Source organism: Gopherus evgoodei, chromosome 1 (genome assembly GCF_007399415.2).
Source record: "Gopherus evgoodei ecotype Sinaloan lineage chromosome 1, rGopEvg1_v1.p, whole genome shotgun sequence".
NCBI classification, from domain to species: Eukaryota; Metazoa; Chordata; order Testudines; family Testudinidae; genus Gopherus; species Gopherus evgoodei.
In genome coordinates this window covers 291,278,696-291,294,242 of record NC_044322.1, presented here as the reverse complement: position 1 = coordinate 291,294,242, position 15,547 = coordinate 291,278,696, and the positions used below count along the sequence as shown (strand labels likewise).

The following is a 15,547-nucleotide window of genomic DNA, read 5'->3' as shown; positions in this document are numbered from 1 at the left end:
CAATTCATTTTAATCTGTATATTTATTATCCCTGCACTCTTTTCCCTTCCCCAAACTGATGCCTATTACTGCTCAGACTGATCTTGCTTTAGAAGAGAAGTTTCTAAGAACAGCCCAGATTAAATTTCACTACTGGACACTCCGTTTCTTATTCTCTAGCCCTGAAACTGATTTTGTCCAGAGTTGTAAGCGTCACCTTCTTGGCACAGTAGGGTATTTATTGGCCAAGGTACAAATAAGTATCAGAAGCAAATGATTCTGTATTTTGTCCTCTACAGTGAATCACAATTATTCAGCTGGCTGGGACTATCACTGAAGATCATTCTCAGTAGCAAACCCAAGCGTGTCTGTAATTCACTTCTTGTGGAAAGATAATTAAGTACAAACCTGGCCACTGTTAGAAAGAGCTGCAAGGTGTACTTAGAATCATAGAATCATAAAAGATTAGAGTTGGAAGAGACCTCAGGAGGTCATCTAGTCCAACCCCTAGCTCAAAGCAGGACCTACCCCAGCTAAATCATCCCAGCCAGGGCTTTGTCAAGCTGGGCCTTAAAAACTTCTAAGGATGGGGATTCCACTACTTCCCTAGGTAACCCATTCCAGTGCTTCACCACCCTCCTAGTGCAACAGTTTTTCCTAATAATCAATCAAGACCTTCTTCATGCAACTTGAGACCGTTGTTCCTTGTTCTGTCATCTGCCACCACTGAGAACAGTCTAGCTCCATCCTCTTTGGAACCCCCCTTGTTTGCCTATGCCCTCTACATTGATTCAGTTCTGGTTTGCTAGCTGAAAAATAAAGCCACAAGCATCCAGGGAGCTCTATGTTTGGTCTCTCTCATTGAACTCTTGAATATTTCTATGTAAGCCTTGTAAGGTGCCCAGATGCTAGTGAGATGAATGTCAGATAAATGATAGTAATAGATGACACCAAAATTGTTTGAATAATTCATATAAGCAGGATTCAGTGAGAGAGAATGGAGTCAAAACATGGGAAACAGAGCAGCAACTTGTTAGAAAGGTTTGGATACTTGCTGTTCAAATAGCTAAAATTCTATTGTTTTTAATATACTTATTACTCATTTGTAGATTGTAAAGCAAGAACAATTAGAAGTACATATGTTATTTTGCATATTTACCAGGCTCGGAAGGCAAACCAAGAACTACAGTGCTTTTTCTTAGAATTCCCTTGTGTATGACTGGTAAAGACTGAGAGTATAACTAATCTCCCCAAAATAACTGGATATTGAGATGATTGACTACAGCCCTGGTCCTAAGATAGTAGATGTCAACAGAAAGACTTCCATTGAACTTTATGGACTTGAATGAGAACCTATACATATCAATATTAATTATTAACTAAGGATCATACAATATCTGAGCCAAGTCTGCAATCCTCATTCTTGAGTAATAAGCACAGGATTAGGTATTTTAAAAACCCTATATGTTAATGCATACACAGAGGATATATACTATTAGGATAAGTTATGTAGCAGTTTTAGCTTTTTTCTCTGTAATTTAATTTATAATATTGTACTTACTGCTGAGACTGCAGGTCCCTAATTTTATAGCAATATCTGATATAAACTCCAATTTAGCAGTTATTATATTGCTTACAATTTCTGACACATATCTATTGTCTCATGGCTTTTCCATATCTAGTAAAGGAAAGAAAAGTTTGGCACCTGTCACTATCCCTTGTTTGTTTCATCTGCTCACAATGACAGATCTGAATAAAGCAGAAGATTTTAGTAATGTGACAGCCACTTATAATAGGCCTTGGTCAGTGGCCTATACAGAATGTAATTTATTGTTTTGTGACAGTTTCAATAATAGTGATGGGAAACACAAGGGACAGAATGTTAGAAAAATTGCACCTAAAATGGGGAGAAAGTGTTTTATGTTACCTCCTGGTTAGCAGCAGCTAGTTCTTCTTCCAGTGCAGAGACTCTTTCTAAAGAAACCCTCAGTCGTTCCCTTACCTAGAAGAAAAACCAAAATATGTGCAGTAACGTGATTTCTATCAGTCTTTAAGGTTTATATAATCTGCCATAAACACTACAGTACAATCTGCAGGTCTGTTTGCAGGTATGTGTATTGTGTCCTGAACACGCATGAAAGAGACATTAACTAAGAAAGCCTTTTAAACCTTACTCTGAGAAGAGTGAAGCCACATGTGTGAGCATCAGGTTACAACCTTTAAAGCCTAACACTGCTACTATACAATTTCCTTTTAAATCTATGAAATTGTACAGTAAATGCAACCTTCTAGAAGTAGACAAGACATTAAATATAAGAACTTATTGGAACAGTTCCAGAGGAATGGTATGGAAAAGAACTCCTGAAAACACATTAAAGTCCATTGTGTGAAGAATAACTGGTAATACTAATTTAATTTATCAAACTAATTTAAAAACTTTTGTGCAGCACTATTTGTAACTGACCAAGTTAATCCTTGTTAGTAAAGTTGTTCACTTTATTTTATCTTTGCAAAAAGTTATTAAGAATCTACAAAATATATTTCCTATACACAAAAAGCTAATGTGGTGTTTGTAATAAATGAGAGTTTATTATATATGACAGAAGACATTATTATCCATTTTCTGGGCTTCCCTTAATACTGTCTACGGCCCACACAAAAGGTCACAAGAAAGTGATGTGACTTATTCTATACAACTGAAGGCATACAAACTTCTACTTGTTTGAACACTTATTTCATATCCCGAGGTAATGCTGAAAGAAATGCTAATCAATTAAGAACTTCGGGGAAAATACTTCTCTTCTGAGCTCCTGTTGTCCTTACTGATGAAAGTGGTATTTTGCAAATGCTTATAATACATACCTAACACTACACCATTCACAAGAACTAATAACAAATAGCTAACATTTAAAACGGTACATATTAGCACACTATTGAAGTTACTTATTGTCAACACTATGCTGCAATGTGTACACTTATTTAGTCTTATTCTTAGTTAATTTCAACATTTGATTTAAATAAGTCGAGACAGCAAATACATTTGCAGAAAATAACAGCATCATGGAAAGTTATTCAAGTTATATTAATTAACATGTAAAGAAAACCTTGTAGCAATTTAGATGAAATAAAAGATCATGTAAGCCTAGGGTGTATCTTAAACTAGTTGTTGCTTGCACAACACTATTTGTTTTAGTTAATTTGAATAAAATATATATTAGCATATTGTTTTAGTAAAAAGGAAAAACAAGTTTAACTGCAGTAAGAACATGCTAGGTATGTTCACATAATTTATTCAAATGATCTAAAATATCTACAGCGGTGATTTCTAAACATTTATACATAGTAAATCTTCATTATACTTCATAGGACTGCCACTCACACAAACACAAAATAAAAACACATGCGCTCTACCGGTGTAAACACCTGTGTGTATGTTTTAACAAAATTCTAACAGTTGTATGTGGATTTTGAACAGTGTTAGAATTTGAATGTACAAAATCTCCTCGGGCCACAAACACAGCTGGAGGCTGGAATCTGAAAATTTACCTCTTAAATTCTGTACAATGCAATACTATAGGACCCAATCCTGACCCTTGTTCATATGGAACTGTGAGGCATAAAAAAGTCCAGAAAGCCACATATGTTGCTGCATGCCAGGCTCACTAATCCTGGGGATAGTAGGCCCTGGGCTCAAAGGATGAATGAGAGGAACCACATGGTTTGTGAGAGCACAGCCACTCAGGGAAAGTGGGCAGGGAATTTCCATGAATAAGCTACATATTGAGCCACTCTATTCACATGCCAGTTTTTCACTCTAAACCATACAGCAGTAGTAAAGGTAGGGTTGTCAGTTGGGAGAGTAATTAAACTGAAAAGGATTTCATTTCCTTCCTTCCATAAATAAATAAATAATCCCCAAAGAGTAAAGGGTCAGCCCACTGTCTTTCTGACCCACCCCAGAATCTTAAGCCTGCTGGCTCCAGTTTGTTCTCCCAACCTAAGCAACCATTACATCAACTGAGGACAGTTTGTTTCAAAAGAAACGCCTATTCATTCTTTTTATATCTGTCTGTTAAACTGCCCAGGAAGAATCCCACTCTCCATCCCCAATTGAGATGTAACAATCATTCCCCAACGTGGGACTGCCAATACATGTCAGCCAGTTAGGCTGACAGCAGTCTGTGACTCCAACAGTGAGAGGAGGGAGAACCTTGGGCAGCTATGAAAAATTACATAGATGTCTTGAGAAACTTCCCTTTCAAGATGCACACTAGTCTCTGATGCAGTTATGATGCTCAGAGCTCCTGAATGTTGTGTGCCATAGAAGCTGCAGTTCCCAGATCTAGCTCTAAACCAACAGGATAAATGTTTAACCTGGTAATCTTGGTTATTACCTGACTCATTTGTATTCCTTCCTTACTCAACCTTCCACTGATTTCAATGGAAAATTGAGTATGGACACTGTTAAAACTGAGTAAGGAACTCACACTGGTCACGTATGTTCTCCTAAAGAATGCCAGTGATAAATAGCACTCTCGTATATTCTATATAGAAACTCAACAATGAGCTATCATAAACAATATTAGCCCATTAGTGACATTTTCCTGAAACCTATAAATCAGGCAGAACAAACATTAAAGTCTAACTGTGGGCCAGAGCCACCTAAAATGTTTACAACAAATTTATTATAATAAATCCTATGTTGGTACCCCCCTAAATTTATTTGAAAAACAAACAACAAAAACACACCCTAATCTAGTTTTTGAATGGTCTGAATGATTGACATTCTAAGTGTTACCTGGACAGTTATGAGATAAATGAGTGGACACAGATTCAGGATATTCTCACCTAGTCTATTTTATTTTTACATATAGTTCTGAATTTTTACATCTGGTAAAGGTGCTTAATGTGGATAGCTGGCACTATCATAATGCTTTCTCATCTGTAGACCTCAAAGTGCTTCACATTATATCAGTCCCTTTTATATATGGTGCAGCCAAGCACAGAAACGTCAAGCAATTTTCTGGAGAAGAACCACAGGGTTTTGTGAAATATCAGAAATGCTTCTCTGCTGCCCTGTCTGTAAACTGGAACAATACTTGCCCACTTTCTAGATAAGGTTTGTGAAGTACAGAGAATGAAGACTAGTCCTGGTGACGTGTGGTGACCTATCAGAACATAGCAGAGGATACACCTCTAGGTGACACTTTTCCTATGCGATGCCACAAATGGTGCAGAAAAGGTATTCTGTTTTCTTTCTGCCTGACTGCACTGCAAGCACAGAGCCAGACGACCAGCCACACCACTAGCTTTGAAGTGCCACAAAAAGAACCAGGCACATCATTGATCTTTCAGTGTCACATGGTTAATCTCTTGCTGGCATTTCTGTAGGTGGTAACACACCACCTACTCTACTGTATCTCCTAGTAACTGCTTCTCACTTATTTCCCCTCTTCTGCCAAATCCTTCCTTCTCCCCTTTCCAATTCCCAGCCCACAAAGAGCTTTAAAATTATTTATTCATGACAGTATTTGTGACGCTTTTTCTTTCTATGAACACTTGTGTGACTAAAACCCCCAGTTACCCACCTGTTTCTGAATAAAAAGATTGTGACTCATGTTGAAACAAACTGGTTGTTTTCATCTGCAAGAATATCTACATATACCTTTCTGTTGTATCTGCACAGCACTTACTGTAAGGGAATTAATCTTTTGACAACCGTAACTGAGACAATAAAAACTCCTGTTGCTGTTTTTGTTTGTGGGGCAACTTTACCTCAAAATTAACTCAGAAAACTTTCTTTAAAAAGTTACGGTTAAAACTTCTGTTTTCCTTTTAAATTTACTTAAAAAAAAAATTAGTACCAAAAGTTTAAATCCAGTTGCTATGTGAGGCCTGCAGGAGGGGAAACTTGCTCTGACAGATCTCATTATGTCACTAAACAGCAGCAATGTCCTTCTGCATGAACAAGATTGTTAGTTTCTTTGTTACTTCCCAGTCTGGGAGCTTCTTCCAGAAGCTATTTCCTTGCTGGGATGACTGAAGGGAGAGACAGCACTTCCTCTTCCTCTCAGTGGCCCTCCCATGGACTTCCTGTTCCTCCATTTTCTATCTCTGTTTTATTGAGTCTCTAGTATTCTACATATGTTTGTAATTTGCTTATTCCCTGCCTTTCTTGACCTCCCCCAAAACACTAAAAGGCACTTCTCCTCAATAAGGCCAAAACAAACAATCTGGATTTTTTTACCAATTGATTTGGAGACACAGTCAGACAAAAAGAGTTAGGAATTTTTTTCAAAGAGACAAGAAGAGAGAAGATATTAAATGCTCTGGCACCCCTGAGAGGGTGAAGCATAGGCAACTTTCCTTTACCTTCCCATTCTTGAATCCTGGGGGCAATTTTGAGGCTAAGTCAGATTCCGATTCAAGTTAGGGCAACACTATAACTTTAAATAATCCTTTTATGGTTTTTCCAAACTATCCAGAGAAGTTCTCTCCAGAGATAAGATGTGGCATTTGAAATTTAATATCTTTGGAGGGAATTTTATGGTAACTTATAATGGGAAGCTAACTTCAACCTTGACTATGCAGCTGATACTGCCATTTCATAGTGCTAGCAAGCCTCCCAGATAGGTAACTGGTGGTGCTGATCTGTGTGCAGACTATAGGAAAATATTGTAACAGATTAACATAGAATTTTATTTCTTCATCACAAACTGAGATATGTTTAAAAGAAAAGACAGTCAAGTACAGATAAAAAACATGCTCTGTCTTGGTTTAGTGCTTTATGCCAGTGATCTAGACAAATTACTGTTATTTGTCTTGCTACCTGGTGTTCCTAAAAAATCTAAATAGCCATATCAGATGATGTCAGTGAATAAGAACTACCATATATATACTCATTCATAAGCCAAATATTTTTGGTAAAAAAGTGACATCAAAGAGCAGGGGTCAGCTTATAAACAGGTCTACACCAAAATTTGATTATTTTAAATGCTATGGAATCATTGAATTGAATATCTAATACATTGTCGGTCTGTTTACCTGGAGTGTCTGCAGGCATGGGGCCCCTCTGTTCCCTGTGGCCACAGTTTACCGTTCCCAGCCAATGGGAGCTGCAGGAAGTTGCGCCACTTCCCGCAGCTCCCATTGGTTGGGAATGGCAAACCGCAGCCACAAGGAAATGAGGGGATCCATGGCTGCAGACGCTCCAAGTAAACAAAACATCCAAGCTGCCAGCAGCTTACCCTGACAGGCCAGGAGCCAAAGTTTTCCAACCCCTGAAATATAGGGTCGGGCTTATGAAAGGGTCTTACAGGTTTTGTTATTGTTACCTATCCATTTTGGAGGGGGTCCTTTTATAAACGAATGGGCTAATGAATGAGTATATACAGTAATTCTGAGTTTGCTCAAATATATACACTGGTGGCTGAATAGTATAATATAGTTTAGCATTATATTACATCTCTCCCTTTACGTTTTACATTGCCAACATTTACAAAATCATGCTATCCTTAAAGTTCACTATATACCAGTCTGTTAAGTGTTTCTGAATCATACTGGTTTTATCATTGTATGACCCAAACATGTAACAACTTGTTTACCTGGCTGTCCACTAGGTGCAACGATTGTCTCCGGTCAATTTGGAATCTTGGAGTATTATTATTATTATTAAAATTAAAAGGAACAGTCACAAGAGTAAAATGCCTGAAAGCTGCACGGAAATTTTTTAAAAAACATCATAATAGATGCTCAAATTATTTATATCCTCCTTTCCCCTCCAACAACAAAACAAAACAGTATGAGGACCAAAAAATGCCACACGGACAAGCTAACACAGTAAAAGACACTGTTAGAAACAAAAAGACATCTTTTAAAAATTGGAAGTCAAATATTACAGAGCAATATAGAAAAGAACAAACTCTGGCAGGTCAAGTGTAAAGACAGACCAAATTAGGCAGGCCAAAAAAGAATTTGAAAAGCAACTAGAAAAAGACAAAAAAAAAAAAAAAAAGAACAGCAATTTTCTGAACATGTATCAGAAGCAGGAAGCCTGCCAAACAATCAGTGCAGCCACTCGATGACTGAAGTGATAAAGGAATGCTCAAGGAAGATAAGGCTGTCATGGCAAAGTTAAAAGAATTATTTGCATAGACCTTCACTGCAGAAGATGTGAGGGAGATTGCCCATCATTCTTTTTATATGACAAATCTGAGGAACTATCCCAGGTTGAGGTGTCCATAGAGGAGGTTTTGGAACAAACTGAAAAACTGAACAATAATAAGTCACCACAGCCAGATGGTATTCACCCAAGAGTTTTGAAGTAGCTCAAATACAAAATTGCAGAACCACTAACTGTGGTAAATAAATCACTTAACTCAGCCTCTGTACAAGATGACTGAGAGATAGCTAATGCAATGCCATTTTTTTTAAAAAGGCTCAAAAGTAATCCTGGTAATTGCAGGGCAGTACGCCCTACTTTAGTACTAGGTAAATTGGTTGAAACTATAGTGAAGAACAGAATCATCAGACACATACAGAGATGAACACAATGTGTCGGAGAAGAATCAACACAGCTTTTGTAAAGGGAAATCATGCCTCACCAATCCACTAGAATTCTCTGAGGGGGCCAACAAACATGTGGACAAGGGAGATCCAGTGCAGTTAGTGTACTTGGATTTTCAGTAAGCCTTTCACAAGGTCCCTCACCAAAGGCTCTTAAGCAAAATAGGCAGTCATGGGATGAGAGGGAAGGTCTTTCATGGATCAGTAACTGGTTAAAAGATAGGAAACAAAGGGTAGGAATATATGGTCAGTTTTCACAGTGGACATAAGTAAATAGCGGGGTCCCCTATGAATCTGCACTGGGACCAAGGCTGTTCAACATATTCATAAATAATCTGGGAAAAGGAGTAAATGGTGAGTGGCAAAGTTTGCAGATGATACAAAATTACTCAAGATAATTAAATACAAAACTGATTATGAAGAGTTACAAAAGGATCTCACAAAACTGGTTGACTGGCTAGAAAATGGCAGATGCATACAGTGTTGATAAATGCAAAGTAATGCATCCTGGAAAATATAAACCCAACTGTACATACAAAATGATGGGATCTAAATTAGCTGTTACCACTTAAGAAAATGATCTTGGAGTCGCTGTGGATAGTTCTCTGAAAACATCTGCTCAGTGTGCAGCAGCAGTCAAAAAAGCTAACAATGTTAGGATCAATTATGAAAGGAATAGATAATAAGACAGAAAATATCATAATGCCTCTATATAAATCCATGGCATGTCCACACCATGAATGTGTGTGGAGTTCTGATCGCCCCATATCAAAGGAGATACATTAGAACTGGAAAAGGTTCATGATGAAGGGGTATGGAACAGCTTCTGTATGAGGGGAGAGATTAAAAAGATAGACTTTTCAGCTTAGTAAAGAGACAACTAAGGTGGATATGAGAAAGGTCTATAAAATCATGAATGGCATGAAAAAACTGAATAAGGAAGTGTTGTTTACGCCTTCTCACAACACAAAAACCAATAGTCACCCAATTAAATTAACAGGTAACAGGTTTAAAACAAATTAAAGTACTAATTACTTATTCACACAACGCACAATCAAACTGTAGAACTTGTTGCTAGCAAATGTTATGAAGGCCAAAACTCTTATGGAGTTCAAAAAAGAATTAGATAACTTCATGTAGGACACGGTTACTATTAGCCAACATAGTCAGGGATGCAAATCCATGCTCTCGGTATCCCTAGCGTCCAACTGCCAGAAGTTGGGAATGGGCGGCGGGGATGGATCACTCAATGATTGCCTGTTCTGTTCATTCCCTCTGAAGCACTTGGCATTGAGAAGACAGGATACTGGGCTAGATGAACCATTGGTCTGATCCAGTATGACCATTCTTATGTTCTTATGATGTTCTGTGTCTGCGCTGTCGAGTTTGCTCTGTTGATTGTTGGGTTTTTTTTTTTTTGATTAACAAACTGTAGATGTTGATGGTTTCTGTTGAACTCTCTGCAGGTTTTGATCATATATGACCTGAGCAACTAATTTTTTTTCATTTCAACAGCTGGAGTTTTCCATCCTTTTTTCCCTCCATTCACTTTGACACAAACATGGTCACCAGGTCATAAACCCAGAAGTTCTCTAACTAGTGACATCTGTTGTAAAAAGATTTGTATGCTCTTTTTGCTTTTTTATCTGATTTGGCTATTCTCCTCATGAATGGCCACTTTACAGATAGGTCCTTTTCCAAAGTCAGAACTGTAGTTCTGAGCTGTTTTCCCACCAGGAACTGTGCTGGACTATATCCAGTAGCTGTTATTAGTGTTGATCTCTAGCTCAAAAGAGCAAGGAACGGATCTTCCTGCTGTAGGATTTTCTTGGCTATCTATAGAGATCTACCAGTCTCCCCATTCATTTGTGGATAATGTGTGCTGCTAGTAATATGATTAAAATCATATCTCATTTGAAATGTCTTAAATTCCACTGCTGTGAACTGTGGTCCATTGTCCATCACTAGTTGTTCAGGAATACCAAAATGTGCAAAGGTGCACGTCAGTTTCTTGATAATACTGCAACAGGTTATGTCTTTCAAGTAAATTATTTCTATATACCAGGAAAAATAGTCCACTACGACCAGGTAACAATGTCCTTTAAATTCACATAAATCTGCAGCTTGTCTTTTCCAAGGTCTGTCTGGTAAAGGTGTTGTTATTAAAGCGTCTTTGTGTTGTGTTAGTTTGTTAGTTCTTCAATGTTCACATGCAGATAGTGTATTTTTTATATCCTTGCTGATGCTCGGCCACCATCCTGACTGGCTTGCATTTAGTTAGTCCTTGATGTCCTTCATGGATGAGATTTAGGATTTCTCCTCTTATTTAGTTTGGAATTACAATGTAATTGCCTTTAATCACGAGTACATTTGACTTGCTTAATTGTCCACATACTACAAAGTAGTCTCTTGTCACTTCCTTGGTGTCCTTTAGATACTCTGGGTAGCTAGGCCTAACATAACTTAAAACTTCTTGAAGTTGTGTGTCTGTGAAGGTTGCTTGTTGTAGCTGATGTAGTCTCTTTTCTGACACTGGTCTGTATATGTTCACAGCATCTATTTACTCATTAACTTCATCTTTGAGCTCATGGATAGTTGGGTGTGACGCTGGGCTCCAAGACAAAGTGTCTGCTACTATCAGATTTTTTCCAGGAACATATTTAGTAATTGGATTCAATTATACTAACCTTATCAATGGATGATGGTATATCAGCAATGCTTGATCCTGTTTTTTTCAGTTGATGAGGGTTACAAACAGATTATGGTCTGTTATCAGCATAAACAAATCCAGTCCATGAAGATATCTGTAAAAGTTCTCACATGTCCATATGCTTGCTAGGTACTCCTCTTCTATCTGTGCATATTGTTTTTCTGCTTCTGTGAATGTGAGAGCAAAATGCAACTGGCTTCCACTGAATTCCATGTTGCTGCAATAATAAATCACACAGGCCATAGCTGCTTGCAGAAATGACACTGCTGATAGTGGGAGGGAAGGGCAGAGTGAGGGCAGCTGGCTTCAGCAGTGTTACCAAGCATGCTGAGTACAAGTCAAGCAGCAAAGCAGTGATGGGGGAGGCAGTATCTCCCCACTCCCTCTCACACACACACATCATCTCTAGCTGCTGGCATCTGCACTGACCATTGTGGATTTGTTCACATCATAGTACTTGAGAACTGGAGGTACTGAGATAATTTCTTTTACCTTTTTGAATGCAATTTCTGTCAGATTTTAATAGTTCACTCAGTGGTTTTGTCACTAAAAAGGTCTTGAATCAATGAAGGTCATTTACCATCCCAAGCATTAGTCTCAGTTCTGGTACATTCATTGGTGTATTCAATTCTTAAATTACTTTTACCTTCTCAGAGCTAGAACTGATTCTATCTCTGTTTACTGTCTGTCCCAAAAACTTGATTTGGGATATGCAGAAAATGCATGTTTTTCTTGTTTAGCTTCAGTTTAGACTGACTGATTAAGATTAGACCTTCATTGAGGGTTTTGTTGTTTTCTTCCATGGAAAACCCCATACATCCTAATGTTATCCACTACGAGTACAACTCCATTAGTGTTTTGCCATCTTCCTTTGGAAAATTTCAGGCGCACTGGTAATCCCAAAAGGTAATCTTTGAAAGTAAAATCTCCCAAAGGGTGTGATAAATGTAGTCAGTTTAGCATTTCTAAAGTGGAATGGATAGGCTGAGGAATATCCTCTGTAAACAGCATGATTCCTAGGAATGTAGCTTCAAGGCTGGCATGACTATTGTTGTGACTAATCTTACTCCCTCCCCATGACATGGAAATCCCTGCTGATAATATAAAAGTGAGAACCCATATTTGGGACCTAACTGGCAGCAGAGCACATGAACATGCCAAACTGCCACTGGGGAATGGAGGGCATTTACAGGCACTTCAGCTCTGTATCTGATTGGTGACCTACAGGGATAAAAAAACTGTCATGGCCTATCTACCCTTTTACTGTTCTGCCTCTGTACAGGGCTTGTAATGCAAGGATATATGCAGCCCCAAACCAGTCAACTTTTGTGGCAAAATTTTCTTTTGTGCAGGTCCTTCATGGAAGATGACAAACTAACCCCAAGTCTTTGGAAGACATCTTTACTCAAAAAGTAACAGAATGAATAGTATGTAACACATTATTGTAAATCACTTTGGGATCTCTTCTTTACAAAAAATGAGACATGTAAACACATTCTATTAAAACAAGCTCTTCATGGTTGTTTCTGTGGTAGAATAAGGATTCTGTGGTATTTTGACTGCACTGAGGACATTGTGTAGCTTTTGACACCATTAGAGCCAAATCCTGCTCCCATTATAGTTACTTGGATTTGCTTATTGAGTTCAATATAGCAGTATCAGGCCTTTAGTGACTACAGTACATGGAATGGAGACCCTCAAAGGAATAGCCAGATGCTGCGACATCTGTTCTTGGGGACATGGTCTGTGGCAATGACAATGACATTAGCATTGTTCTCTCTGAGTAAATGTGAAGTTAAAGCCTCAGCATGATGCATAGAGATATTGTGTTGTTGCACTTGCTGTCTCTGAGATGACAAGTAAAATTCAGACCCTGACCACTTGCAGGTGTCCCAAGGCAACTTCCACAAAAGGGTGTTATCAGCCTTGATGCCATAGCCAAAATTTCTACTTAGATATTTAGAGTGCGTCCGGCTGAAAAAAAAAATCTCCTTTTTAATTTTAATTGTTTTTCCCCCACTTTCCCCTCTTAAAATACTGTTGTGTGGCTTTGCATCAAATCCCATTACAGCAATGACTCCATTGCAGTTGCTGTTATACTGTCTAGGTAGGAATCATTACCCCCACCAGTGAAACACAACGACGCTACCGTGATAGAATCTGTTACAACATGACACAACAGTATTTTAGTGTTGTAAGTCAACATGTGAGAGTTGACATTACAAATGAAAATTTTCAGTTAGGCAGAATACACACATCTGGTTAGGATTTTTGGTCAGAATACTAAGGCCAGTCTGCTTGGGGAAAGACCCTGTTTTACTTTCTCAAAAGCATTGGAATAACTTTGTGTTGTCTGGCCGACATTCTCCCTGCAAAATAAAACAGGTTTGAATGTCAGTTTTCAGGTATCTAAAAGGGTGTCATCAGGAGGAGGGAGAAAACTTGTTCACCTTGGCCTCCAATGGTAGAACAAGAAGCAATGGGCTTAAACTGCAGCAAGGGAGATTTAGGTTGGACGTTAGGAAAAAGTTCCTAACTGTCAGGGTAGTTAAACACTGGAATAGATTGCCTAGGGAAGTTGTGGAATCTCCATCGCTGGAGATATTTAAGAGTAGGTTAGATAAATGTCTATTAGGGATGGTCTAGAAGGTATTTGGTCCTGCCATGAGGGCAGGGGACTGGACTCGATGACCTCCCAGGTCCCTTCCAGTCCTAGAGTCTATGAGTCTATGAGTCCACAGGTCAGATTCTCCCCTCTGTTGCACAAGACTATATAGAGCAGAGGGGAGACTGTGGGCCATTTTCACTAGTATTGCCCAGCTGGTTTATGTATTGCTCCATTGCAGGGACTGTGGATGGGGGTGGGGAGTGTATGGCTGGGCCATCCCTCTGGTAACCCATAACACTGTGCTAGTGGTTAGAACACAGATAGAGGTTTATAGGCTCCTATTGCCCTAGAAATAATTAGCTTAGCCTTTTACCTCAAATGATAGAGGCTCATGATTTTAGATCCAGGCGTACAAGTTCAGTCATCACAGATTACTAGAGCAGGGATGTTATACGTATATGTAAATATTGTAAAAGCCATTTGGAACTGTGGGCAGCCAGCGGAAGACAGAATGGCTTTCAGCTCTAACTTGCTTTGGAAAGAAATATGGTAATAGGACAATACAGGATATGGGGCACGTGGTAGAAGTAGTTTATTGTCACCTTTATACTCCTCTTCAATGTTTTACCAAGCATACCTTGGCCAGATCAGAGAAACTTGCTTGGTATTTTATATAGGTCTATATCTATAGAGACATGCACATACAGCTAACATATATGGAGGTAATACCCATGTGATACATTTTTCATACACCTTTGGCTGCCACAATGGCTCTTTACCTTCCAATCTACCGCCTTCTAATCAGAGCTGCTCAAAAATGTTGAATTAAACATATTCCAATTGAAAAATAAGGTTTTATCTAAATCTGAATTTTCCATGGGAAAAGACAGATTTCAGCAGAATTTTCTGCCAGGAAAAACAAAAGGAAACATTTTGTTTCAGGATGACATTATGCATCCCTCTGAGCTACTACAGTGCCTCATGGGAGTTGTAGGTGAGGAAACCCCATACCCCCATTCTTTCTTATGGACCCAGCTTCTGGGCCAGACTACATCTTCAATGATTCACCACTGTCTCAACCTGTGGCTGAGCTTATGTGGTTCATCATGGACAAAACATTTAATCTTAGATCAACAAACTGAAATGAAATGTTTCATTTCAAGAAAGTTTTAATGTTTTGTTTTGATGTTGAAATGAAACAAAACATTTCCAAAGTAAATTTTTAGTGTGTGAAAAGTTTTGATATTTCAACTTTTCATCCTATTTGAGATTAAAACAGCTATCAAAATATCAGAATTTCCCACAGTACAGAAATTCCATTTTCAATCTGTCCTCTCCTAAACTATTCTAAGGTCTTGTCTATGAGGCAAGTTAGTATGTGGCAAATCAGGGTTTGAATTTATAGAGCACTAGCTTGCTGCACACTAACTCACCCAGTGGACCCTGCTACAGTGCACTAAACATTCTGCAGGACGTTTGAAATGGGAGTATATCACAGTGTGATGTCCAACTGTTAGTGCACTATAGCAGGGTCCACGCAGGGCATTATTTCACGGCAAGTTAGTGGGCTGTAGATTTATATAGTTTAGATTTACACTCTGGGTTACCATACACTAATGTCCCACGTAGACAAATCCTAACATTCCATACCTCTGCTCTGAATAGCGTCAAGCAGACACCATTCA

At 38.5% G+C, this 15,547-nt stretch overlaps 1 protein-coding gene across 9 annotated transcripts in view; it reads right to left on the bottom strand.

Annotated features, from left to right (window-relative positions):
* Positions 1–15,547, bottom strand: part of PPFIA2 (PTPRF interacting protein alpha 2) — a 666,887-nt gene that overhangs the window by 246,940 nt on the left and 404,400 nt on the right. For all 9 annotated transcript variants that reach the window (XM_030548621.1, XM_030548623.1, XM_030548626.1 and 6 more), the window contains one exon: positions 1,907–1,981. In XM_030548621.1, the coding sequence (XP_030404481.1) occupies positions 1,907–1,981 (75 nt within the window). The remainder of the gene's footprint in view (positions 1–1,906; positions 1,982–15,547) is intronic.